The sequence below is a fragment of the Balaenoptera acutorostrata genome, chromosome 14 (genome assembly GCF_949987535.1).
Source record: "Balaenoptera acutorostrata chromosome 14, mBalAcu1.1, whole genome shotgun sequence".
Taxonomy (NCBI): Eukaryota; Metazoa; Chordata; class Mammalia; order Artiodactyla; family Balaenopteridae; genus Balaenoptera; species Balaenoptera acutorostrata.
Window position 1 is genome coordinate 8,942,276 of NC_080077.1, and position 25,887 is coordinate 8,968,162.

The window sequence follows — 25,887 nt, forward strand, 5'->3', positions numbered from 1 at the left end:
GAGACCTTATGCAGAAGAGGCACCTGGGATGGTCGTCAGTGGGAGTGTGACCTGAGTGGGTGTCAAGGGCTGGCTGGGGAAAGACCCAAAGGTAAGGCATCCCGAGTGGAGGGGCTGTCGTGATGGTCAGGTATGGAGCATGTTCCTAGACCTGCCAGAGGCCAAAGCAACTGCAGAGACGCAAGAGGCCTGGCAGAGACCCGGACATGAGATCACACACGCACAGTGACGCGTGATGCCGTCCAGAGGACAGGTAGCTCGGGGACACTGAAGCGTGGGCACAGGGGAGGAGGCACAGGGCTGGAGGAGCCGGAGATCCAAGGGGAGGATTTCAGAAATGAAGGTGTTAGAAAAGCTTTTTCATATAGTTCAAAAGCCCGTGTGTTACAACTACTGAAGCCCGCGCGCCTAGAGCCCATGCTCCGCAACAAGAGAAGCCACCGCAATGAGAAGCCCGCGCACGGCCACGAAGAGTAGCCCCCGCTCGCCGCAACTAGAGAAAGCCCGCATGCAGCAACGAAGACCCAACGCAGCCAAAAATAAATAAATAAATAAATTTATTTAAAAAGTATTAAAAAAAATAAAGATGTAGTCTTTATACTCCAGCCCTATAATTATTTAGCATTTATAGATCATGCCATGATTACTGAGTACTTTATAAACATTTGGCTAAATTTCTCTTTAAAACAGCCATATCCTCAAGTGGGGAGAGAGAATGCCTACAGAAAGTCACGAGCGTGTCCTGCCAGGAGTGTGGCGGGGAAGTGGACGCACACTGGACAGAGGGTCTACACAGTGGAGGCTCTCTAGCCACGGCCCCCCCCAGTTCCTCCACACTTCTACCCTTGAGCACCACCAGCCCTTCAGAGAACCCTGCACTCGTCCGGCAGGCCCATCCCACTGCACTGCAGCCCGTGAGGGTGACGTCACAGATGCCACGTCACGTCAGCTCCAGAACGTCCGGAGCTCCGCCTACAGACACTTGGGATGCCCCAGCATGTGGCACGTGACGCCAGAAGTGGGAACCGTGCCAGTCTGCAAGCATTGCTGGCGTCTCCTGGCAGGCGTTACAGGAATGGTCCCTGGAGCAGGCCCCACCTGGCCCTGCCACCCTGACCACGCTCCCTCTGGGTCATCTCTCGGTCCCGGAATCCTCATCTTTCATGGGACAGTAACAGCACAGACCTCACAGGCTTGTTTAAGGATTAAAAAAGTTAATCTGTCCTCCTACGTGGGGCATATAACGAAGAGGTTAAGAGTTTAGAATCGTACGAACCTGGGTTCTGTTCCTAGCTCCATCTTTTACAAGCTATTGCTATGAGACAAGGTGGGTAACCTCTCACTAAAACTCAGGTTCTAGATCTTTACCATGGGAGTAACAATATCTTTCTCAGGAATTTTGTAAGAATGAAATGTAGGTAACAAACACTCCATCATGCCCAGAACACAGTGTCACCTAAATGCACACTGACCCTCTCCTCCATCCACTGATTCAGGGACAGTAGGTAGGGTGGTGGAGATGGCAGGAACCCACACGTGTTTGCACCTGAGGGTCTCAAAGACCTTCCGTACACACATGGCGCACTCGCCAGGCCCTGCCCTTACAGTGAGGTCCCAGGACCGCGGCAGCATTGCCTGCTCGCCGGCGAGTGCCTTAGAAACACACCTGAGATCCCGCGTCTCATGCCCACCCCAGATCTACCGACTCGGAATCTGTATTTCAACAAGCTCCAAGTTGGAGCTCCTCAAGTGACTCACATATGCATTAAAGTGGAGAATCGCTGCTCCAGAGTTCGGCCTCCAAACTAAGACTGCCCACCATTTCTGGTTATGTCACCAGGTCCATGTGACAATCTCTCTAAGCCTCCGTTTCCCTAAGTGTAAACAGGGTCACATGCACTACCCACCTCGAGGGGTGGTGTGAGGGTAAAAAGAGAGTCCAGGTAAAGCTTTCAGCAAGAGCCTGGCACATAGTAACAAGTGCTGGCAATTTAGGTTTATATTTAGATAACTTAGGTAGCAGTTTGGCTGTTATGTTATCTCAGGGCATCTTTACAAGATCACTGTGCTGCTCTGGGCAGAACAGGTATTATCACCTTCATTCCCCGGGGAGGCGGGGGCAGGGGGCATTCAGAGGCTCAGGGAGTTCAAGTGATGTGATGTGGATGGAGGCTGGATTTAGCATCTTGAGAGCATGTGGAAGTCCCAGCAGGAGACTAAGGCTGTGCTCACCCCCTTGCCTACAGAACAGTCTGTCTGGGGACATCCTGAACAGAGCCCACTGCTGCAGAGAAGGGCACTTGTCCTGCCCAGCTAACCAAAGCTGTCACATCAACCCTGCAAACAGCCAGGTGCTGGCGCCTGCCACAGCCAGGTCACCTCAGCTGGACCAGAACCCAGGTTTTCTGACCCTAAAGTCTGCTTGCCCTCACACTCCAGTGCATCTGCCTCTGGCTCGGTCAATCCTGGTGGAAAGAGTAATCCTTTCCCTAAAGGCCTTTATTAGGTGAGATCTCTTACAGTTTAGGTACCTGGAGAGTCTCCCTCACGATCACACCTGAACGTGCAGCGTTTATGGTTTCAATAGTTTCAATCAGAGATCGGGACAGATTTTAACCAGAGGTTGTTGGAAGCAGGACATAGGACAGAACGAGAGTATCCACAGACCAGTAATAACTGGGCACGTTGCAGGCCTCCAGGTGAGCCTTTGCCTTTGGTGTGGCCTTGAAGCCAGCAGGGAGCTTCGGGGGTCACGTGGAAGCCCCGGGGGCTTGGAATGAGGTGGAAGCCTTTCCCTGTTCTGAACCACTTTCCAAATTCAATAAAATTGAATTTTAACCCTCATTTGGCCTGTACCCGCACCCCAGCCAATGGACGGGTTTATAAGTACGTTTTTCAGACTGCTTGATGGTTAACTATGAAGTAAAAGGACGAAGAAATCTATGGAGAAAACGGGGAGAAGGGTGATCTTGGGGCGGCCGGAGGCCTGGGATACCCGGGTGGTGACGTTGACCGCGGTGTCGGACTGGCTCCTCCTCTCCGACCGGCCCTCGCACTGCCTGGGACCCACAGCTGGGCGTTGCTTGTCAGAGGTCATGTCATTCTGCGACTTGGAGAGTTCTAGAAAATCAATACAGGGATGACAGGTGGGAGTGCGCAGCTTTGCCAGGACCTGCGGGAACCCCTCCTCCGGGATTCCTGCACCCCGAGCTCTGGGGCCAGGAGGAGAGTCCCCGACACCGCGCTGGACCCGGGGCACCTGCACAGGACCGAGGGGCTGGATCCTGAACGCGGGTGACTGTGTGTCCCCACGTCTCCGCAGGCGGAGCCACCGTCAGGGCGGGGTTCAAGGGCGACCTCCCGACCCAGGTTACTCTGCATTCAGGGCATACGTCCCGAGTGTCCGGTTGCCCAAATGCAAAGAAGGCAGCCGAACGAACCAGCTGTTTTTTTTTAGGGGTTCCTTACAAAGATTGTATAACTGGATACCACATCTTGAAGTGAAAGCAAGACTTGGGGTATCCTTATAACCATTTCGGGAAGCAAACCCTGAAAAGATGACTTAAAATTTTTTTTTTCAGTATAATAGTCTAGAATAAAGATGAGTGAAGGGAAGAGGAAGGACCCCCACACAGTGAGAGCCTCTCAAAGGTCAGTGCGTCCTTTAAAAAGAGCTTCCTTTTCCCATGAGATCCTTGTCTCCATCTTGAAACTACCTTTAGAGTAGCGCCGTCCAACAGGGAGATAACACAGCTCACATATGTCATTTTAAATATTCTAGTAACCTCATTTTAAAAACAAACTAAAAAGAAACAGGTAAAATTAATTTTAATACTATATTTCATTTAATGCAAAATATCCAATGTATTGTGAAAATATATAATCGATATTAAAATTATTAATGAAAAAATGTCACTCTTATTTCGATACTAAGTCTCCGGAATTCAATATGTATTTCACTCCGGCCACATCTCAAGAGCCACGTGTGGTCAGAGGTTACCACATAGGACAGCGCAACTCCAGAGCACTCCTCTGTCTTCTGATCCATCATGAGTCCTCACGCTTTGCTATTTATTAGGTATCTCCTGCATGCACTGAGCAGGGGTAAGGCTGTGGATCATCTCTTTTTCTCTAGAGGAGATCCTGCACGTGTCCCGCCAAAGCGCCCGGGTATTCATCTCTTCCCCTGAGATGTGTCAGAGCCTCTCCTCTCCGAGAGCAGTGCCAACCACGCTGTTCTCAAGTCTACTGTCTGGAATCTTTGGGGCATCCTTCTACACCAGCCAGTTAGAAAGGTCCCAACACACACCAGCCCCTCAGAGCCGTCGCTGGTGCAAATACAGGTGGAGGGGTGAAGGGCCCAGGGCTGTGGCTTTCCCCAGGAGCCAGAGACAGAGAGTGGCCCTTCCCCAGCCAAGGTCACTGGCCAGGCCTTGGCCAGCGGGGATGGCTGGCCTGGACGGTGGTAGAAGAACCCCTGCAGAAGCATCCACTTACTTTTCATGTGGGTGGTAACAGACAGAAACAAATTTTCCACAGACTTATTAAATCCTTTAAACTGACCAAGCTCCTGGAACTAAAACAGAGACAGAAGGAGAGAGAATGAGAGTTATGTCTGATGACCTGTGTTTGCCCTGGCAGCCCCCAGGCCGCCAACCCCCAAACCCTGGCACGTGTGGGCGAGGGTGGATGTGCGTTCTCGGGTTGTGTGCGGACGTGCGTGTGTGTGTCTGGGGCAGAGGGCACTGTCCTCTCTTTACTCAGCTTCTCTCCTCCGAGTTCTGACACCTGCATTGAAGGCAGGGACATCACCATGGGGTTGTTGACAAGATAGCAACTACCTCACAGAAATAACAGCTGACACTTCATGGGCTCAAAGACTGCACCAAGTAAATTCCTGCTTCTTTAGCCTCCTTCTCTTAGGACCCCACCCCAGCTCTGCACAGAAGGGACGCCAATACAGGCAGAATGCACGTGACACAAGGGCTGAAGGTGGTACCAGGGACAAGGTAAGCAGACTGGAGCCAAGGGTTAGTTCCACCTCCCAAAACAGAAGAGAGAAGAAAAAGGAAGAGAAACAACAGAAATGGGATCCCTCCCCTCTGCGAGTCTCATCCACCCATCCATCCATCCATCCATCCACCATCCATCCATCCACCCATCCACCATCCATCCACCCACCCACCATCCATCCACCCACCCACCCACCATCCATCCACCCACCCACCCATCCATCCCAGGAATATGTCTTGAGCACATCTGTGCTTGAGTAACTTCAGAGCACTTAAAATCTCTAAGAGAAAGTAGAGCAGAATTTTGAAGGTCACTCCGGGGTCTCAGTTTGAAATTGAAAAAAGAATGTATATATTTTCTCTCTCTCACCAGCAGACATGTATATCCTCCTTTGTACAGATATAGTTACTCCCCTTAATACACAGAGTAATAACAATGAAAATAATCAAGAGCATGTGTTTCCATGGCACTTTACAGTTTCCAACTACCAGCGGAGACATTATTTTGTTAATTTCTCACACCAGCCATGGGAGGCGAACCAGACGAGAAGAATTATTTCCACCTCCCAGGTGGGAGCCCAGGTAAGTGCCCCATGATCACACAGCTAACTTCCTTGGACGGAAACAGTCCTGGTGTTCTTTATGTTAGTGCCTACAAACCCTCAAAGACACACACGCACATTTCCACAGATACTCCCAGGCCTGCGAATCACACACCTGTGCGTCAACCTGTATTTCCTTTCCACCCCCCACGCTCAGGGGCACAGTTAGGGGAGAGAACCAACAAAATGACAAGAGTAAAAAGATGGGGATGTGGGGTGCAGGCGAGGACATGGGGTACAGGCAGGAGATGCATCCACTGACGGTGCGGGGGACGGGGGGATGGTCCCACGGCCCCCAGAGGGTGATGGAAGCGCAGACACCAGGCAGGGCCCAGCACCCCTCAGCCTCCGATCGGGACCCCCATTCTCTCCTCACCTTATGACCCACTCCAGCCACAGCTGGATCCCTTTGCCATGAGGCTCAAGCTCGCAGGTCCCCTCTCTTCCCCTGCTTCTCTCCCACTTCCCCTCCCCAGGAGGCACACAGAACAGGCACGTTACCCTGCCAGGGCTGCCGCCGCACCAGCTTTCACCGAGAGGGGGTGGAGTAGGAGGAACCACGGAAATTTTGCTGCCGAGGAAAAATACAAGGGTAAGAAAGGAGTTATGAGTCTTAAAATATTAGTCTTAGAAATACACAACATTTGTATTTATCCTATAATTCAAGTTCTCTGCCTTTTTTTTTTTTTTTTTTTAAACACTGCCTCACTTTTCAGAAGAGGGGTCAGCAGCCTGCCTGGATCTGCTCTGCACAGGGCCTGATTCCCTGGGGGCTGGGTGTGGGAAATGGGCGTCACGTGGTCTAAGGTCTGGGCATTGCACTCCATCTGTGTGTTGCAGAATAGCTGGGGTGCTCGGGACCGGCTCCGTGGCCTGGCTGCTCTGGAATCCGGACTGCACACGGGTGTGCTGTGTGGCCCTGAGCGTCCTCTCAGTGAACACCACGCAGCAGAACGCCCCAAATGTCATGGATGTGAAAACTGACCACAAGAGCAACTAGAAGTTTGTGCTAAAAGAAGTGGGGGGGGGGGGGGGATGGAGTAAAAAAATGAAAATGTCCTGAGATTGGAAAATCTCACCATGAGCACAAAAAAAAGCTGCTGGTGGAGAGCTTTCAGTAATACTTTAATAAATTCAGCATAGTCAGGTGTGTGAATTACTGCTAGCTTCAGGATGGCTGGGTATTCAGTAAAGTTACTATCTCTCAGGCCAATATTCAAATCCACCAATGTTTATTCCACAAATGTCTCCAAGGTGTCAAGCACTGGGCAAGATGTTGGCGGCATGAATGGTTCATAAAAGCAAGTGCTTGGTTTGGAATCTCACTGGACATGCCATCAAGAACAACATTTAGTTTCCTTACAAGATTTCAGAATTCAAGAAATAAAATGTTTTGTGAGCAAATCCTACGGGAGCTCCTTCTAGCTTTTCACAAGAATCTGGAAACATCTCTGAATCTTTCTCAGGCACTTTATCATCTTTTTTAAAAAAAGCTACATTCCAAAGCAGTGACATCTGAAAGTCAAGAGATCTATAAGTTCTTTCAGCACGTCCTTTGGCTCTAGCCCCTGAGGGCCCAGGACGGCCTGTCCTTTGACAACACTCACCTCAGCTTCTGATAAGATTGCAAGAGCTTTGCTCCAGCTGTCTCATGCTTGCCTGGAAGAGATATCAGTAAAGGTCATTTATTACTAAGAATATAACTTAGATGATGCAGATACAGGACGTAATAAATTAAAATTATTTTTCTAATATCACATCTTGTGATTAAAAAGTAGGAGACCATTTTGGGGTGCCAAAGACGCTCTAAAATCAGACTGTAGTGATGCACAACTCCATACATTTACCAAAAACCATGAAATTGTACATTTAAATAGGTGAATTTTGTGCTATATAAATTATGTTCCACTAAAGCTGCTGTTACACACACACAGACAGAGTAAGAGACCATACTTGCTGGAAATGACTGCTCTTATTGAAAGTTGATGCTGGATTAGATTTTTAAATTCTGGATAATTTGAAAACCAGTTCACGCTTCTAAGCTTCCATTTGTCCTTTGGAAACATTTCATAATGGAATGACCACATTCCTTTAAACATTCTTTGTTATGGAGATTGAATTAATCTTTTAAAAAATGTAATCTACTTATTTCTAGTTATAGAGGCTAATAATTTCCTAAATAAGACTCCATCTGATATAGTACTCTTTTTGTTTCAAGGCAAGGGGATTTTATGATGTATTAAGACCCCCAAAATAGAATTCTCCAAGTCCGCAGTTCTGTGAACACAATGTTTCCTGGCCCAACGCAAAGGGAGAGGTCAGCCCACTGCCACCCCGACCCCAGCTGGAGGCCAGAAGCGGATTCTGCTGCTCTGGGAAGTTCCCTAGAGGCTCCACAATGCCCAACACAGCCGAGAACCGCCAGACCTGCCATCCTAGGAGGTCAGTGGAGCTCCGGTCTTGTGTGTTCGGAAGGCTTTAATCCATCCCAAAGAAAGACAGGTATTCACGTCTTCTCCGTAAGACAGGAGGAAGGGCGGGGATAATAAGACAATCAGGAATTACGGGGAGGCCTTTGGGAGGAGGGCATATGGCTCTGATATCAAGTCCAAAACCTTAAAGCCGGGGACAGCTAACCCCTCAGCTGACCTTGAGCTGACACCCACCCCGTCAGGGGTCCTAAATTAGGGGGCTCAGGGAGCACATCGGCCCTGAAATCCTATCTCAGATTTTGAGTCCACCTGCCCGTGTGCATTTTTCTGGGGTTCACAATGGTGGTCACCAAATTCTAACAGGAGTCTCTGAGCCATGTCCCTGCCCCACCACAAAATAATTCTTTAAGAACAAAGAAGGCCTCACCCGAAGGCTGAGTGCTCAACTAGTAGAACCAGCTCATAATGGGTGAAATCCCGTATCTGCGGGACCCACAGGAAAGAAAAGAGCCAGACCAGAAGCAAAAAGAGAGCCACCCTAAGTGCACTGGAGTTGCGAAAGCAGAGAAAAACAAGGCAAAGAGAAAGGAAAGAGAGAGACGCCGTTCGTCCAGCCTCTCCTGGGCGAAAATGCAGACTCCAGGGGACAGGGCGCTCGCGAGCCGTGGGCTGTGTCACAGCTCAGGTGCTGCCGGCCCCTCCCCACTGCCCTGCCACCTCAGCCCCTCGTCCTCTCGGCCCTGGACTGTTGCGGTCGCTTCCCAGAGGCACGGCCACCAGCTACAGCCCCTCCCTCCAAGGTGATGCTCTCTCCTCCGTTTTCAGTCCTCCAGTGGCTCCCTACTGCCTTAGCCTGAGGTCCCAGCCCCACTGGCATCCCTGGGCCTCCAGCCCTGGGCCCTTGAAGAGCTCCTTACTGCCCTACTTACCCTGGGTGCTCTCCACTTACCCCGCCCCATCTCCCCGGGCTAACTGCTCTTCTACCTCAGGCCTATACCTCCCTCCTAAACCTCAGCTTAGGCCCTGTCGCATTTCTAAATACCCATCCTGAGCCCCGGGAGGCCTGCCCCACGCGCAGGTCTCTGCTGCCTCCTGCTGGCTGCACCGGGCCGCACCGCCCTCGGGGTCGACGCATCCCTTCCGCAAAGGCCAGATGGCAAACATTCTAGGCTCTATGCCTTCTCTGTCCCATGCACTCAACGTTGCACTTGGGACAGCAGCCACAGACAATGTTAAAGAGTGGGTGTGTCTGTGTTCTGATAGTGGACATCGAAATTTGAATTTCCTGTGTTTTGTGAGTCACAAATATTATTCTTTTGACCATTAAAAAATGTAAAACCCGTTCTTAGCTCATGGGAAGTGTGAAAACAGGCAGAAGGATCGGTTTGGGCCGTGGGACCTAGTTTGCCCCACGTCCTTGCTGCTCCAGGTGTGGATGGCGGCCCTCGGCAGGGCACTGGCAGGGAGCTTATGAGCAATGCAGAGTCCCAGGCCAACCCTAGCCCTGCAGGGTGGGCCTCTGCTCACTGAAGGTTGAGGAGCGCCGCCCTGTGGCTCTGTCCCTGTTTATTGCCAGTTTGTTTTTTTTTCTCTTCTGTTCCTCAGCCATTTCTTACCAGAGGCTTCCTTAAAAAGCACTAAATAGTTACTTGTTAACACTTTTTTAAAATGCATGTACTACTATGAGGAAATGCTTGTGGAAAGACGCCCCCCCGTCCCCCAAGGTCTCCGGACAGGCGGGCTGGGGCCCTGCTCTGGCCGCCTCGCTAGGCTTCACAGGGAGCAGCTGTGGGTCAGGGCCCCCAGGATCCTAGGCTTTGGGGCACATTCAGGGAGGCACAGTGGCATTTATTAGAAGCTAGCTGTCCACCAGGGGCTGTGCGGGGCACTCTGCATGCATTTGCCCCGTGGTTCGTCACCAGGTGTCATCCCAATTCTGTAAGTGAAAACCGAGGCTCACGGGTATTGTGCAACGGGTCCTGGGCTCAGCTCTCCCTGCTGCCACCCACCCTCCGGAGCACACACGAGGTCCTGTCCTCTACCAGCAACTCACAGCCCAAGTGGCTACAAAAGAAACTTCGACCAGCATAAGAAAGCTGCTTAGGGTTGAGCTGTGTCCCCTGTGAAAAGATATGTTGAAGCCCTACCCACAGGCAACTGTGAATGTGACCTTATTTGGAGATAGAGTCTTTGCAGATCAAGTTCAGGTGAGGTCATTAGGGCGGGTCTTGAGCCAAAAGGACTGGTGTCCTTGTAAAAAGGGAAAATTTGGACACAGAGGCAGACAGGCACAGAGGAAGGGTAAGGAGGAGATGGCGGTGTCACAACAGAGGCAGAGACTGGAGTGGTGTGTCCACAAGCCAAGGAACACCCAAGGGTCACTGGGAACCAACAGGAGCTGGAAGAGGCAGTGAGAGATTCTCCCCGAGAGCCTGCAGAGGAAGCATGGTCCCTCTGACAACTTGACTTTGGACTTCCAGCCTCCAGAACTGTGAGACAATACATCTCTGCTGTTCAAAGACACCCAGTTTGCACTTTGTTACAGCAGCCGGGGAAAACTACTACAGAGGTCCCGTGTGATTCGGTCCCTACCGACGAGTGCCACCTGCTGCCACCCCCGTCCCATTTGCAGGTCCAGCTGAAGCTGCACTTCCCAGATGCCCCACACCCACGAGACTGCACCTCTTCCACACCACTTGCTCTGTCCTTCTAGTGGTTTATTCTCCAGATTCTGGGCCTGTCCTCACCAGGCTGGTCTCGTCATGGTTGCCATGCACACTTGCTTTGAAATTCCTCTGACTGCACTGTAATCATTGGCATATGTGTCTGTCTCCCCCACTAGACGGTGAAAACTTTGAGGACATGGGCTTTGTCTTATGCATCTCAGTGTCCCCAGCACCCAGCAGAGGGCTTGCCATGCAGAGGTGGTTACAATAAATGACAACAATAGAAACCGACACTATTTTAACAATAAGCGTGACATCATTTAATAAGCCGTACCAGATATGTATGAAACAAGGTCATCATTTTTTCACCACTTGGCCTAATTTCATCCATTTGTTCACATTAATTGCATGTAATATGCACGGGCTCTTTACAGAGACAAGGATAAGGGGACACAACCTCTGCTCATAAGCAGGAGCTTATGATGCTGTAAGCATCCCCGTGAACCACAGGACGGAGGAGAGGCTTCTAGATCAAAAACCAACCTGCAACTGGCACAAGTACATCTGTGGCATCATTATACATCTAAGTACTACTGTATATACTGTATCTACTTCTGTATCTACTTCTCCATCTAAAAACAATAGTGATAAGGCAACATATTTCAGGTGTTCATAAAAAGTCCTCTAGAACGGATGCCCATCTTGAGCCAGGCTCCACTGTGACACTGGCCGAGAACACCAGCTGCCTACCAGCCAGCGCCCTGAGCCTCAGGTCCTGCCACAGATGCCATGCCCTGTCACCCCGATACTTCTCTCTGAGGTGACGTGGTTCTCAGGAAAGAGGGCACAGGGAAGACTCCCTGGAATGCCCCAGTGCAACTCTGTCAACCAGCCACATCACATGGTCATAGGTGACTGAGGGGCCTCACATCCTGAGCCGTGGGATCTGTGTAGCTTAGTCTTTTTCCAAGACATGACCGTTAACTTCCCCTCCTACACTGTAAGGCCCCACAGAAGCCCTTCACTACAGAAAGTCACGGACACCCAGAGAGCCATGTGGGACAGCTGTGGAACGAACAGACGGGGCCAACAAGCGGAAGGGTGGCCTGGCCCAGAGCCGCCTCTCTGCTGGGGCCCATGGAGTGGGAGAGAAGCATCCTTTGTAGGGAACCATACCGTGCAGTTCCAGGTGTGACCCAAAGCAAAGCGCAGGTAGGTCTACCCACACAGAGCCTCCCTGGGAACTATACAAATACACTCCTTCATCAAGATGCTTTGTCCACCCCTAAGAGTTGGTTGTAATATATGGATTTTGTTAGAACAACACATTTTGCTGCATCTTCCAGAAAAATCATCACAATAAACACACAAACCTAGGATGTCTATGATGTGAACAGTAGCCCCTCAGATGTGGGTCCCTTGTACAGTGCCCAACCTGCACAACTGTATGCGACAGTCCTGAGGGTTGGCCCACACTGGAGCTTAAGCACCCTCCAAATGCTAGAAAAAGGTGACTAAAACCAGAGGTTCGGTGTGTGTGTGTGTTGGCGCGGGGGCAGGTATTGGACAATTATAATCTGTTTCAGGACTTTTTTCTTTCATAGGAAAGAAAAGGTCTCTAGGACAATAAAGTTTTAAACCAGTCTTTGGCTCACTTATGCAAAGTGGAAAAATCTCTCAAAAAAACTGACCTAAAAAATCCCTCAGAATGTGAAGAATCTTGATATCCTGTCATAAATGGTTTCAGAGCTGGATTACAGAGCTTTTTAAGGTATATTTTAGCCCTTATAGAAGTTTCTACTTAGATAGCACTGGGGCCAAGACATCATTCCAGGATGAAAGGAGATACAGTGCACAACTATGAGTCAGCCACCAATGCCTTCCAGAAGAACTGAAATTAATAACAGATTTATAATCCTGTTGGCAGAAAGTGTATCTCATCCAGTGTCCTTCTGCCACTAGACATTACTCTTGTGCTTAGCTGCAAGAAAGAAAAATAATTTTTCCCTTTAATTAAGCTCCCTGTATTCTATCAGCAGAAATTCTGGATGGCTTCTGTGTTAATAACAATCCTCAAGATCTGGGCAGTAACTCTTCCACAAAGAGACACTTAAGGTTGAAGGTAACTGCCCAGGCTTGGTGCGAACCTGGGGATAACTGGGTATAAACTTCTTTTCCACAGCCTTTAATTTTCTCTAAAAATTGAATGTGGGTTTTAAGAGTTCTCTATCCTAAAGATTCTAGATATTAATCACTTATCAGATATGCGATTTCCAAATGTTTTCTCCCATTTCATGGGTTGACTTTTTCTCTGTTGATAATATCCTTTGATGAACAAAAGTTTTTCATTTTGATGAAGTCCAGTTTATCTATTTCTTTCTTCTGTTGCCTGTGCCTTTGGTATCATATCTGAGAAATCACTGTCTTCTCAGACTTCAGACAATACTACAAAGCTACAGTAATCAAAACAGCATGATATTAGCACAAAAACAGACATATGGATCAATGGAACAGAATCAAGAGCCTGGAAATAAACCCACGCACCTATGGTCAATTAATCTTTGATAAAGGTGGCAAGAATATACAATGGAGAAAAGACAGTCTCTTCAGCAAGTCGTGTTGGGAAAGTTGGACAGCCACATGTGAATCAATGAAGTTAGAACACTCCCTCACACCATACACAAAAATAAACTCAAAATGGCTTAAAAAGACTTACATATAAGACATGACACAACAGAACTCCTAGAAGAGAACATAGGCAAATATTCTCTGACATAAGTCGTAGCAATGTTTTCTTAGATCAGTCTCCTAAGGCAACAGCAATAAAAGCAAAAATAAGCAAATGGGACCTTGTCAGACTTGGTTTTTGCACAGCAAAGGAAGCCATAAACAAAAGACAACCCACAGACTGGGAGAAAATATTCGCAAATGATGAGACCGACAAGGGCTTAGTTTCCAAAATATATCAACAGTTCATACAACAATATCAAAAAAAACAATCCAATGAAAAAATGGGCAGAAGACCTAAACAGATGTTTTTCCAAAGAAGATACACAAATGGCCAATAGGCACATGAAAAAATGCTCAACATCACTAATTATTAGAGAAATATAAATCAAAACTACAATGAGGTATCACCTTACACTGGTCAGAATGGCCATCATCAAAAAGTCTACAGATAATAAATGCTGGAGAGGGTGTGGAGAAAAGGGAACCCTCTTGCACTGCTGGTGGGAATGTAAATTGATACAACCACTATGGAGAACAGTATGGAGGTTCCTTAAAAAACTAAAAATAGAATTACCATATGACCCAGCAATCTCACTACTGAGCATATACCCAGAGAAAACCATAATTCAAAAAGACACATGCACCCCAATGTTCATAGCAGCACTCTTCACAATAGCCAAGACATGGAAACAACCTAAGTGTCCATCAACAGATGAACAGATAAAGAAGATGCGGTACATGTATACAATGGAGTATTACTCAGCCATTAAAAAAGAATGAAATAATGCCATTTGCAGCAATGTGGATGGACCTAGAGATTGTCATACTAAGTGAAGTAAGTCAGAAAGAGAAAATGAATAACATATGTTATCACTTATACGTGGAATCTTTTTTCTCAATTACAAATGACCTTTTTTCAAAACAGAAACAGATTCACAGACATAGAAAACAAACTTATGGTTACCAAAGGGGAAAGGGCGGGTAGGGATGGATAAACTAGGAGTTTGGGATTAACAGATACACACTACTATATATAAAATAGATAAACAGGGCTTTCCTGGTGGCGCAGTGGTTAAGAATCCGCCTGCCAATGCAGGGGACATGGGTTCGAGCCCTGGTCCCGGAAGATCCCACATGCCCTGGAGCAGCTGGGCCTGTGAGCCACAATTACTGAGCCTGTGCATCTGGAGCCTGTGCTCCGCAGCAAGAGAGGCCGCGATAGTGAGAGGCCCGCGCACTGCGATGAAGAGTGGCCCCCGCTTGCCACAACTAGAGAAAGCCCTCGCACAGAAACGAAGACCCAACACAGCCATAAATAAATAAATAAATAAAATTTAAAAAAAAAAAAAAAAAAAAAGAAAAAAAAAAAAAAAAAAATAGATAAACAACAAGGACCTACTGTACAGCACAGGGAAGTATATTCAATATCTTATGATAACCTATAATGGAAAAGAATTTTAAAAGAATTATATATATGTATATATATGAAACTGAATATATATATGAAACTGAATCACTTTGTTGTACACCTGAAACTAACACAACATTGTAAATCAACTATACTTCAATTAAGAAAAAAAAAATCATTGTCAAAGCCAATGTCTTCTTTCCCCCTGTTTTAAGAGTTTTATAGTTTTAGGTCTTTGATCCTTTGAGTTAACTTTTGTTTATGGTGTTAGGTAAGAGTCTAACTTCATTCTTTTACACATACACATCTGGTTTTCCCAGCACCCTTTATTGAAAAGGCTGTCCTTTCCCCATTGAATGATATTGGCACCCTCATCAAAAATCACTTGACTATACAACACAGGGAATATAGCCAACATTTTATAATAACTATAAATGGAGTATAACCTTTGAAAATTGTGAATCACTATGTTGTACACCTGTAACTTATATAATATTGTACATCAACTATACTTCGATTAAAAAAAAAGTCACTTAATCGTATGTGCAAGAGTTTTGTTCTGGGATCTCTATTCTATTCCATTGGTCTACGTCTGTCCTTATGCCAGGGCCTCACTCTTTGGATTACTGTGGCTTTGTAGTATGTTTTGAAATCAGGAAGCATGAGTCTTCCAGCTTTCTTCTTCTTTTTCAAGAAACAAACAAAACAATCTAATTCAAATATGGGCAAAGACTTGAATATACATTTCTCCAAAGAAGACATAGAAATGGCCCAATAAGCAGATTAAAAGATATTAAACATCACTAATCATTAGGGAAATGTAAATCAAAACCACAATGATATAGCCACTATGGAAAAACAGTATGGAGGTTCCTCAGTTTATTTCTTTAAAAATAGAACTACTATATGATCCAGCAATCCCACTTCTGGGTACATATCCAAAGGAGATGAAATTACTATTTCAAAGAGACATCTGCAGTCCCATGTTCATTGCAGCATTATTCACAATAGCCAAGACATGGAAACAGTCTAAGTAACCATCAACAGATGAATGAATAAAGAAAATGTGGCATACACAAACACACACACACACACACACACACACACAGAGGATGAAATATTATTCAGCCATAAAAAAGGAAATCCTGATATTTGCAACAACATGGAAAGACCTTGATAGCACTAAGCTAAGTGAAATAAGTCAGAGAAAGACAAATATCACATGGTCAACTATATGTGGAATCTAAAACCACTGAACTTGTAGAAACGGAGGAGAATGGTGGTTGCCAAGAGCTGAGGGCTGGGGGAAATGGGGAGATGTTGGTCAAAGGCTACCAACTTTCACTTATAAGATGAGTAAGTTCTGGGGATGTAATATATAGTGAACATGGTGACTATAGTTAACAATACTACGTGTACACTTGAAAGGTGCTTTGAGTAGAGCATTAATGTTCTCACCATGACAATAACAACAAAATGGTACTTATGTGAAGTGAAGGATGTGTTAACAAACTTTATGGTGGTAAACATTTGAGATATATATACACACACACACACACACACATATATATACACACACACACACACACATATATATACATATATATACACACGTATATATATAGTGAAATCATCAAGAAAAAAAAAGAATCCATACACAGAACTGAATAAATGTCAGGCTTGTAGATACCCAATAAAGGCAGCCTGAATGACTAAAACCACCACCACAATTAGATATCACCTCATACCCATTACAATGGCTCTTAAACAACAACAACAACAAAAGAGAGAAAACAAGTGTTAGCATAGATATGGAGAAATTGGAACCCTTGTGAATTCCTAGTAGGAACATAAAATGGGGCAGCCACTAGGGAAAAACAAAATGGCAGTTCCTCAAAAAATTAAACATAGAATTACCATTTGATGCAGCAATTCCAATTCTGGGTAAAAACACAAAAGAAGTGAAAGCAGGGACTTGAACAGATATTCCAATGTTCATAGAAGCATTATTCATAATAGCCAAAAGGTAGAAGCAATCCAAGTGTCCACTGATACATGAATGGATAAACAAAATGTGGGATATACATACAATTAAATATCATTCAGTCTTGCAAAGGAATAAAATTCTGATATATGCTACAACATGGATAAAACTTGAAGACATGCTAAGTGAAATAAGGACAAATATATTATGATTCCACTTATATGAGCTACTTAGAGTAATCAAAATCATAGAGACAGAAAGTAGAAGCGTGGTTGTCAGAGGCTGCAAGAGGGTGGCGGAAGGGACAGAGGAGTTATTTAGTGGGTACAGAGTTGCAGTTTTGCAAGACGAAAACGTTCTAGAGACAGATGGTGGTAGTGGTTAAAGAACAACGAAAAGTTACCAATGCTACTGAACTGTACACTTAGAAATAGTTAAAATCGCAAATTTCATATTATGTATATTTTACAACAATAAAAAAATGAATCTGGAGTTCTTCAATTTAAAATGATTTCTTGGATAGCCTCATCCACCAGAGGGCAGACAGCAGAAGCAAGAAGAACTATAATCCTGCAGCCTGTGGAAAAAAAACCATTCACAGAAAGACAGACAAGATGAAAAGGCAGAGGGCTATGTACCAGATGAAGGAACAAGATAAAACCCCAGAAAAACAACTAAATGAAGTGGAGATAGGCAACCTTCCAGAAGAAGAATTCAGAATAATGATAGAGAAGATGATCCAGGACCTCGGAAAAAGAATGGAGGCAAAGATTGAGAAGATGCAAGAAATGTTTTACAAAGACCTAGAAGAATTAAAGAACAAACAAACAGAGATGAACAATACAATAACTGAAATGAAAACTACACTAGAAGGAATCAATAGCAGAATGACTGAGGCAGAACGGATAAGTGACCTGGAAGACAGAATGGTGAAATTCACTGCTGCGGAACGGAATAAAGAAAAAAGAACGAAAAGAAATGAAGACAGCCTAAGAGACCTCTGGTACAACATTAAACGCAACAACATTCGCATTATAGAGGTCCCAGAAGGAGAAGAGAGAAAGAAAGGAGCCGAGAAAATATATGAAGAGATTATAGTCAAAAACTTCCCTAACATGGGAAAGGAAATAGCCACCCAAGTCCAGGAAGAGAAGTCCCATACAGGATAAACCCAAGGAGAAACACGCCAAGACACATAGTAATCAAATTGGCAAAAATTAAAGACAAAGAAAAATCATTGAAAGCAGCAAGGGAAAAATGACAAATAACATACAAGGGAACTCCCATAAGGTTAACAGCTGATTTCTCAGCAGAAACTCTACAAGCCAGAAGGGAGTGGCATGATATACTTAAAGTGACGAAAGGGAAGAATCTACAACCAAGATTACTCTACCCGGCAAGGATCTCATTCAGATTCGATGGAGAAATCAAAAACTTTACAGACAAGCAAAAGCTAAGAGAAGTCAGCACCACCAAATCAGCTCTACAACAAATGCTAAAGGAACTTCTCTAAGTGGGAAACAGAAGAGAAGAAAAGGACCTACAAAAACAAACCCAAAACAATTAAGAAAATAGTCATAGGAACATACATATCAATAATTACCTTAAACGTGAATGGATTAAATGTTCCAACCAAAAGACACAGGCTTGCTGAATGGATACAAAAACAAGACCCATATATATGCTGTCTACAAGAGACCCAATTCAGACCTAGGGAAAGCTGGAGTAGCAATACTCATAGCAGATAAAATAGACTTTAAAATAAAGAATGTTATAAGAGACAAGGAAGGACACTACATAATGATCAAGGGATTAATCCAAGAAGAAGATATAACAATTATAAATATATACGTACCCAACATAGAAGCACCTCAATACATAAGGCAACTGCTAACAGGTATAAAAGAGGAAATCAACAGTAACACAATAATAGTGGGGGACTTTAATACCTCACTTACACCAAGGGACAGATCATCCAAAATGAAATAAGGAAACAGAAGCTTTAAATGACACAATAGACCAGATAGATTTAATAGATATTTATAGGACATTCCATCCAAAAACAGCAGATTATACTTTCTTCTCAAGTGCGCACGGAACATTCTCCAGGATAGATCACATCTTGGGTCACAAATCAAGCCTCACTGAATTTAAGAAAATTGAAATCATATCAAGCATCTTTTCTGACCACAACACTATGAGATTAGAAATGAATTACAGGGAAAAAACATAAAAAACACAAACACATGGAGGCTAAACAATACATTACTAAATAACCAAGAGATCACTGAGGAAATCAAAGAGGAAATCAAAAAATACCTAGAGACAAATGACAATGAAAACACAACAATCCAAAACCTATGGGATGCAGCAAAAGCAGTTCTAAGAGGGAAGTTTATAGCTATACAAGCCTACCTCAAGAAACAAGAAAAATCTCAAATAAACAATCTAACCTTACACCTAAAGGAACTAGAGAAAGAAGAACAAACAAAACCCAAAGTTAGCAGAAGGAAAGAAATCATAAAGGTCAGAGCAGAAATAACTGAAATAGAAACAAAGAAAAGAATAGCAAAGATCAATGAAACTAAAAGTTGGTTCTTTGAGAAGATAAACAAAATTGATAAACCATTAGCCAGACTCATCAAGAAAAAGATGGAGGGGACTCAAATCAATAAGATGAAAAATGAAAAGGAGAAGTTACAGTAACCACAGAAATACAAAGCATCCTAAGAGACTACTACAAGCAACTCTATGCCAATAAAATGGACAACCTGGAAGAAATGGTCAAATGCTTAGAAAGGTATAACCTTCCAGGACTGAACCAGGAAGAAGTAGAAAATATGAACAGACCAATCACAAGTAATGAAATTGAAACTGTGATTAAAAATCTTCCAACAAACAAAAGTCCAGGACCAGATGGCTTCACAGGTGAATTCTATCAAACATTTAGAGAAGAGCTAACAGCCATCCTTCTCAAACTCTTCCAAAACATTGCAGAGGCAGGAACACTCCCAAACTCACTCTATGAGGCCACCATCACCCTGATACCAAAACCAGACAAAGATACTACAAAAAAAGAAAATTACAGACTAATAACACTGATGAATATAGATGCAAAACCCTCAACAAAGTACTAGCAAACAGAATCCAACAACACATTAAAAGGATCATACACCATGATCAAGTGGGATTTATCCCAGGGATGCAAGGATTCTTCAATATATGCAAATCAATCAATGTGATACACCATATTAACAAATTGAAGAATAAAAACCATATGATCATCTCAATGGATGCAGAAAAAGCTTTTGACAAAATTCAACACCCATTTATGATAAAAACTCTCCAGAAAGTGGGCATAGAGGGAACCTACCTCAACATAATAAAGGCCATATATGACAAACCCACAGCTAATATCATTCGCAATGGTGAAAAACTGAAAGCATTTCCTCTAAGATCAGGAACAAGACAAGGATGTCCACTCTCACCACTATTATTCAACACAGTTTTGGAAGTTCTAGCCACGGCAATCAGAGAAGAAAAAGAAATAAAAGGAATACAAATTGGAAAAGAAGAAGTAAAACTGTCACTCTTTGCAGATGACATGATACTATACATAGAGAATCCTAAAGATGCCACCAGGGCTTCCCTGGTGGCACAGTGGTTGAGAATCTGCCTGCCAATGCAGGGGACGTGGGTTTGAGCCCTGGTCTGGGAAGATCCCACATGCCACGGAGCAACTCGGCCCGTGAGCCACAATTACTGAGCCTGCGCGTCTGGAGCCTGTGCTCGGCAATGAGAGGCCGCAATAGTGAGAGGCCCACACGCCGCGATGAAGAGTGGCCCCCACACCGCGATGAAGAGTGGCCCCCGCTTGCCACAACTAGAGAAAGCCCTCGCACAGAAACGAAGACCCAACACAGCCATACATACATACATACATACATAAAAAGAATGTAAGCAGACAAGAATAGCATTAAAAAAATTAAAAATAATTTAAAAAAAAAAAGATGCCACCAGAAAACTACCAGAGCTAATCAATGAATCTGGTAAAGTTGCAGGATACAAAATTAATGCACAGAAATCTCCTGCATTCTTATACACTAATGATGAAAAATCTGAAAGAGAAATTAAGGAAACACTCCCATTTACCATTGCAACAAAAAGAATAAAATACCTAGGAATAAACCTACCTAGGGAGAGAAAAGACCTGTATGCAGAAAACTATAAGACACTGATGAAAGAAATTAAAGATGACACCAAAAGATGGAGAAATATACCATGTTCTTGGATTGGAAGAATCAATATTGTGAAAATGACTATACTACCCAAAGCAATCTACAGATTCAATGCAATCCCTATCAAATTACCAATGGCATTTTTTACAGAACTAGAACAAAAAATCTTAAAATTTGTATGGAGACACAAAAGACCCCGAATAGCCAAAGCAGTCTTGAGGGGAAAAAACGGAGCTGGAGGAATCATACTCCCTGACTTCACACTATACTACAAAGCTACAGTAATCAACACAGTATGGTACTGGCACAAAAACAGAAATACAGATCAATGAAACAGGGTATAAAGCCCAGAGATAAACCCACGCACCTATGGTCAACTAATCTATGACAAAGGAGTCAAGGATATACAATGGAGAAAAGACAGTCTCTTCAATAAGTGCTGCTGGGAAAACTGGACAGCTACATGTAAAGGAATGAAATTAGAACACTCCCTAACACCATACACAAAAATAAACTCAAAATGGATTAAAGACCTAAATGTAACACCGGACACTATAAAACTCTCAGAGGAAAACATAGGAAGAACACTCTTTGACATGAATCACAGCAAGATCTTTTTTGATCCACCTCCTAGAGTAATGGAAATAAAAACAAAAATAAGCAAATGGGACCTAATGAAACTTTAAAGCTTTTGCACAGCAAAGAAAACCATAAACAAAACGAAAAGACAGCCCTCAGAATGGGAGAAAATATTTGCAAATGAATCAACAGACAAAGGATTAATCTCCAAAATCTATAAACAGCTCATGCAGCTCAATATTAAGAAAACAAATAACCCAATCCAAAAATGGGCAGAAGACCTAAATAGACATTTCTCCAAAGAAGATATACAGATGGCCAAGAAGCACATGAAAAGCTGCTCAACATCACTAATTATTAGAGAAATGCAAATCAAAACTACAATGAGGTATCACCTCACACCAGTTAGAATGGGCATCATCAGAAAATCTACAAACAAATGCTGGAGAGGGTGTGGAGAAAAGGGAACCCTCTTGCACTGTTGGTGGGAATGTAAATGGATACAGCCACTATGGAGAACAGTATGGAGGTTCCTTAAAAAACTAAAAATAGAATTACCATATGATCCAGCAATCCCACTACTGGGCATATACCCAGATAAAACCATAATTCAAAAAGACACCCAATGGTCACTGTAGCACTATTTACAATAGCCAGGTCATGGAAGCAACCTAAATGCCCATCGACAGACGAATGGATAAAGAAGTTGTGTATATACAATGGAATATTACTCAGCCATAAAAAGGAACGAAATTGGGTCATTTGTTGAGACGTGGATGAATCTAGAGACTGTCATACAGAGTGAAGTAAGTCAGAAAGAGAAAAACAAATATCGTATATTAATGCATATATGTGGAACCTAGAAAAATGGTACAGATGAACCGGTTTGCAGGGCAGAAATTGAGACACAGATGTAGAGAACAAACGTATGGACACCAAGGGGGTAAAGCTGCGGGGGGTGGTGGTGGTGGTGTGATGAATTGGGCGATTGGGACTGACATGTATACTCTGATGTGTATAAAATTGATGACTAAGAAGAACCTGCTGTATAAAAAATAAATAAATTTAAAAATAAAAAAACTTGTCTATCAGCTTCAGAATAAAGACTAAATACCTTAAAAAATTTTAAAATAAAATAAAATAAAATAATTTCTTGTTTAAGTATATGTGTGTCTGGTCTTTTAAAAAATGTATTCATATAAATAGTTTACTGTCCGATTGTCAAGATACTCCCTGGAAACTAAACATGTAAACATATGAATTCTGAATTCAGAAATCCTATTCAACTATTTCACCTTGGTTTCCCATTCTGTTCATTGAAATAGGAAAAGTGATGACGGAGAACGAGTTGGTCTTGACAATTCAGGATGAAAGATGTGGGCTGCCTAGACGGTCTCATTATCAAGGGGTAGTGGACAGAGCACAGAGGATGGCGGGAGAGGCAGAGACAGAGAATTGGTCCTGGTAGGAGCACTGGCGCTCAGAAGGCAGCAGGGAAGCCCTAGTCTCCTGGCGAATATTTGAGATACAAAAAATATATATCTGGGGTGAACTGATAGTTTCAAAGAAACTTGGACAGTCTAAACAATTCAATTTTTGAGTTGCTGCTATGGACAAAGTCAAAGGCATCATGAAACCAAAGATGACCAAACTCAAGAACCTGCCTCCAGAAGATTATCACCTAGAAACACTGGTTGAAAACAAAGTTCGAAGGTCAAGGTCTTACTTCACTGCATTAACCATAATCCGACTTGATAGTTTCTGTTCTAACCAGTTTAAATGGACCAGTCTAAACATCTGTCAGGGAGGTGACAAGCAATCCAATCAGCTGGGAAAATCACTTTTTCTGAAAATCATTTCACCACACTCTTTTCTGGGTACCTATTTTGTCTTTTCCTCCTAAAGAGAGTAGTGAGAAGAAAATATTCAACCGAGTAAAATACCACATTTTCTTTAAAATAAGACAAAAGCATATGCAAAATTTTATACCTGGAGGGCTTCTCTGGTGGCACAGTGGTTGAGAATCTGCCTGCCAATGCAGGGGACACGGGTTCGAGCACTGGTCTGGGAAGATCCCACATGCCGCGGAGCAACTGGGCCCGTGAGCCACAATTACTAAGCCTGGGCATCTGGAGCCTGTGCTCCCAACAAGAGAGGCCGCGACAGTGAGAGGCCCGCGCACCGCGATGAAGAGTGGCCCCCGCTTGCTGCAACTAGAGAAAGCCCTCGCACAGAAACGAAGACCCAACACAGCCATAAATAAGTTAATTTTTTAAAAAATTTTATACCTGGAAATAAACATTATTTCATAAAGACACCCTCTCCTGAAAGTAAGCACTAGGGCACTGCATTTGTAACTTACAGAAAGCTTGCCTGAATCATTTTTGTAGAATCCTCTAAATTGCGGGGGAAGGGCTTTTCTGAGCCAACAAGTAGAGAGGCGATAAAGGCAGGACCTTGTGATAGAGTCACTACATATATACTGGTATCCACTTCTTTTAATTCAGAAACCTGAGTGTTTCAGGCACACACAGCCAGTCAGATGCTGTCATGATGGCCCTGCGATCAGATGGACTACATCCAAGAATAAAACTCTGAAAAGTCACATGAGGAACTGAATCACATTCACCACTGAGAAGGGGAGAGAAAAGTTACTTCCCTTCATAATTATTAGGCATAGTATCATCTTGGTTAGTTATATAGTAGGTCCCCAAGACCATTAACAGAGGCTCTGTCTACAGTGCAGCCTTCCTACACGATTTCCCCAATTATCGACAATAGAGTAAAAACCACAATATATTGTTTATATATCACATTTGACCATTTTTAAACTTGAAAACTACTAGTATTAAAAGGATTAGTGCCATGACCTTTCTGCTTGTAAGCTCAAATATCAAGTCATATAATGTCACGGTTGTAAAAATTTTTTTTTAAAAAGAATAAAGTAAAACATGTACCTGTACAGCAGGGAGCCAGAAGAGGGCACTATCTTTATATGCTTAGCAGTTGCCAAAAGAGTAAGTAAAGATGGGTTTCAGTTTGCTTTCTAGTTATTAGTGATCCTGAAAAGTTCCATCACAATTGTTCATTAAATTTGCTACTTTACCAGCGCCTCTCTAACTTAAAGTGCATGAGAAGAATTACTTGGGGACTTGTTAAATATAGTCGGACCCTGTGTCCACGGGGTCTACATCTGTATTCAACCAACCTCGGTGGAAAACTTTCAAAAAACAAAAATTCCAGAAAGTTCCAAAAAGCAAAACTTGAATTTGTGGCACACTGGAGACTATTTACATAGTATTTACATTGTATTTACAACTATTTACATAGTATTTACATTGTATTAGGTATTATAAGGAATCTAAAGATGATTTAAAGTATATGGGAGGATGCAGATAGGTTATATGAAAATACTACACCATTGCATATAAGGGACTTGAGCATCCTCAGATTTTGGTACACAAGGGGTACTGGACCCAAACCCCGTGGATATCAAGGGATGCCTGTATATACTCTTGGGTCCCACCTGGTCGCACTGAATCAGGAACTTTGAATTTAATATGAAAGAGCCCTCAGCTGATCCTGGAGCAAGGGCCTCAGAAGCGGCAGTAAAACCCTCTGCAGGGAGATTCCAAATGCCTGAGAGTGGAGGGGGAGGTAACAGTACCAGAAGGGCAGGGAGCTGCCTAAAGACGCCCTGGATGCCATTGAAAACCTGTGCATTTTGATCATTCTGATATACCACAGAGGAAATGCAACTATGGCATATAAGGAATTAAGGCAACAAAACTAAATATTAAATTACAAGATCTTAGATGAAAAAAAAAAGCCAGTCTATAATCAGAAAAAAAAAAATTTAAGGAAAGCAAAATATTTAAATACTTTTCATATCATCTCCCTGCAAAAATGGAGAATTGGGGCTCATTTTTTGGTTTTAAATCTTTTTAATGGTTGGAAAATTAGCAAAACAAACTACCACAATTAATACCTATTCTTCATTGGATTATTACTTACACCTTTATCTATTTTCGAGGGAAATTTGGGGAGCATTTATCTTAAACGGCACATATCCAATAGGACCATTAAAAGAGATAAGTAGAAGCACAAAAGAAGGAAACTGGGTGACAGAGGGCATACTGATTCCTGGAATAACTTCAACTGGACATTAAATTTAGCTGTAGGTTTCTGGATGCCAAAAAGGAAAAGAACTCTAAGTTTTCGTTCTTAGGTGCCTAG

General features: G+C 43.7%; 1 protein-coding gene across 1 annotated transcript in view; it reads right to left on the reverse strand.

Annotated features, from left to right (window-relative positions):
- Positions 1 to 25,887, reverse strand: part of SYTL3 (synaptotagmin like 3) — an 86,935-nt gene that overhangs the window by 29,456 nt on the left and 31,592 nt on the right. Inside the window, exons 5-8 of the mRNA XM_057527586.1 lie at positions 7,222 to 7,273; positions 6,116 to 6,185; positions 4,498 to 4,576; positions 2,996 to 3,120 (exon numbers count right to left, since the gene is read on the reverse strand). Coding sequence (XP_057383569.1) covers positions 2,996 to 3,120; positions 4,498 to 4,576; positions 6,116 to 6,185; positions 7,222 to 7,273 — 326 coding nt within the window. The remainder of the gene's footprint in view (positions 1 to 2,995; positions 3,121 to 4,497; positions 4,577 to 6,115; positions 6,186 to 7,221; positions 7,274 to 25,887) is intronic.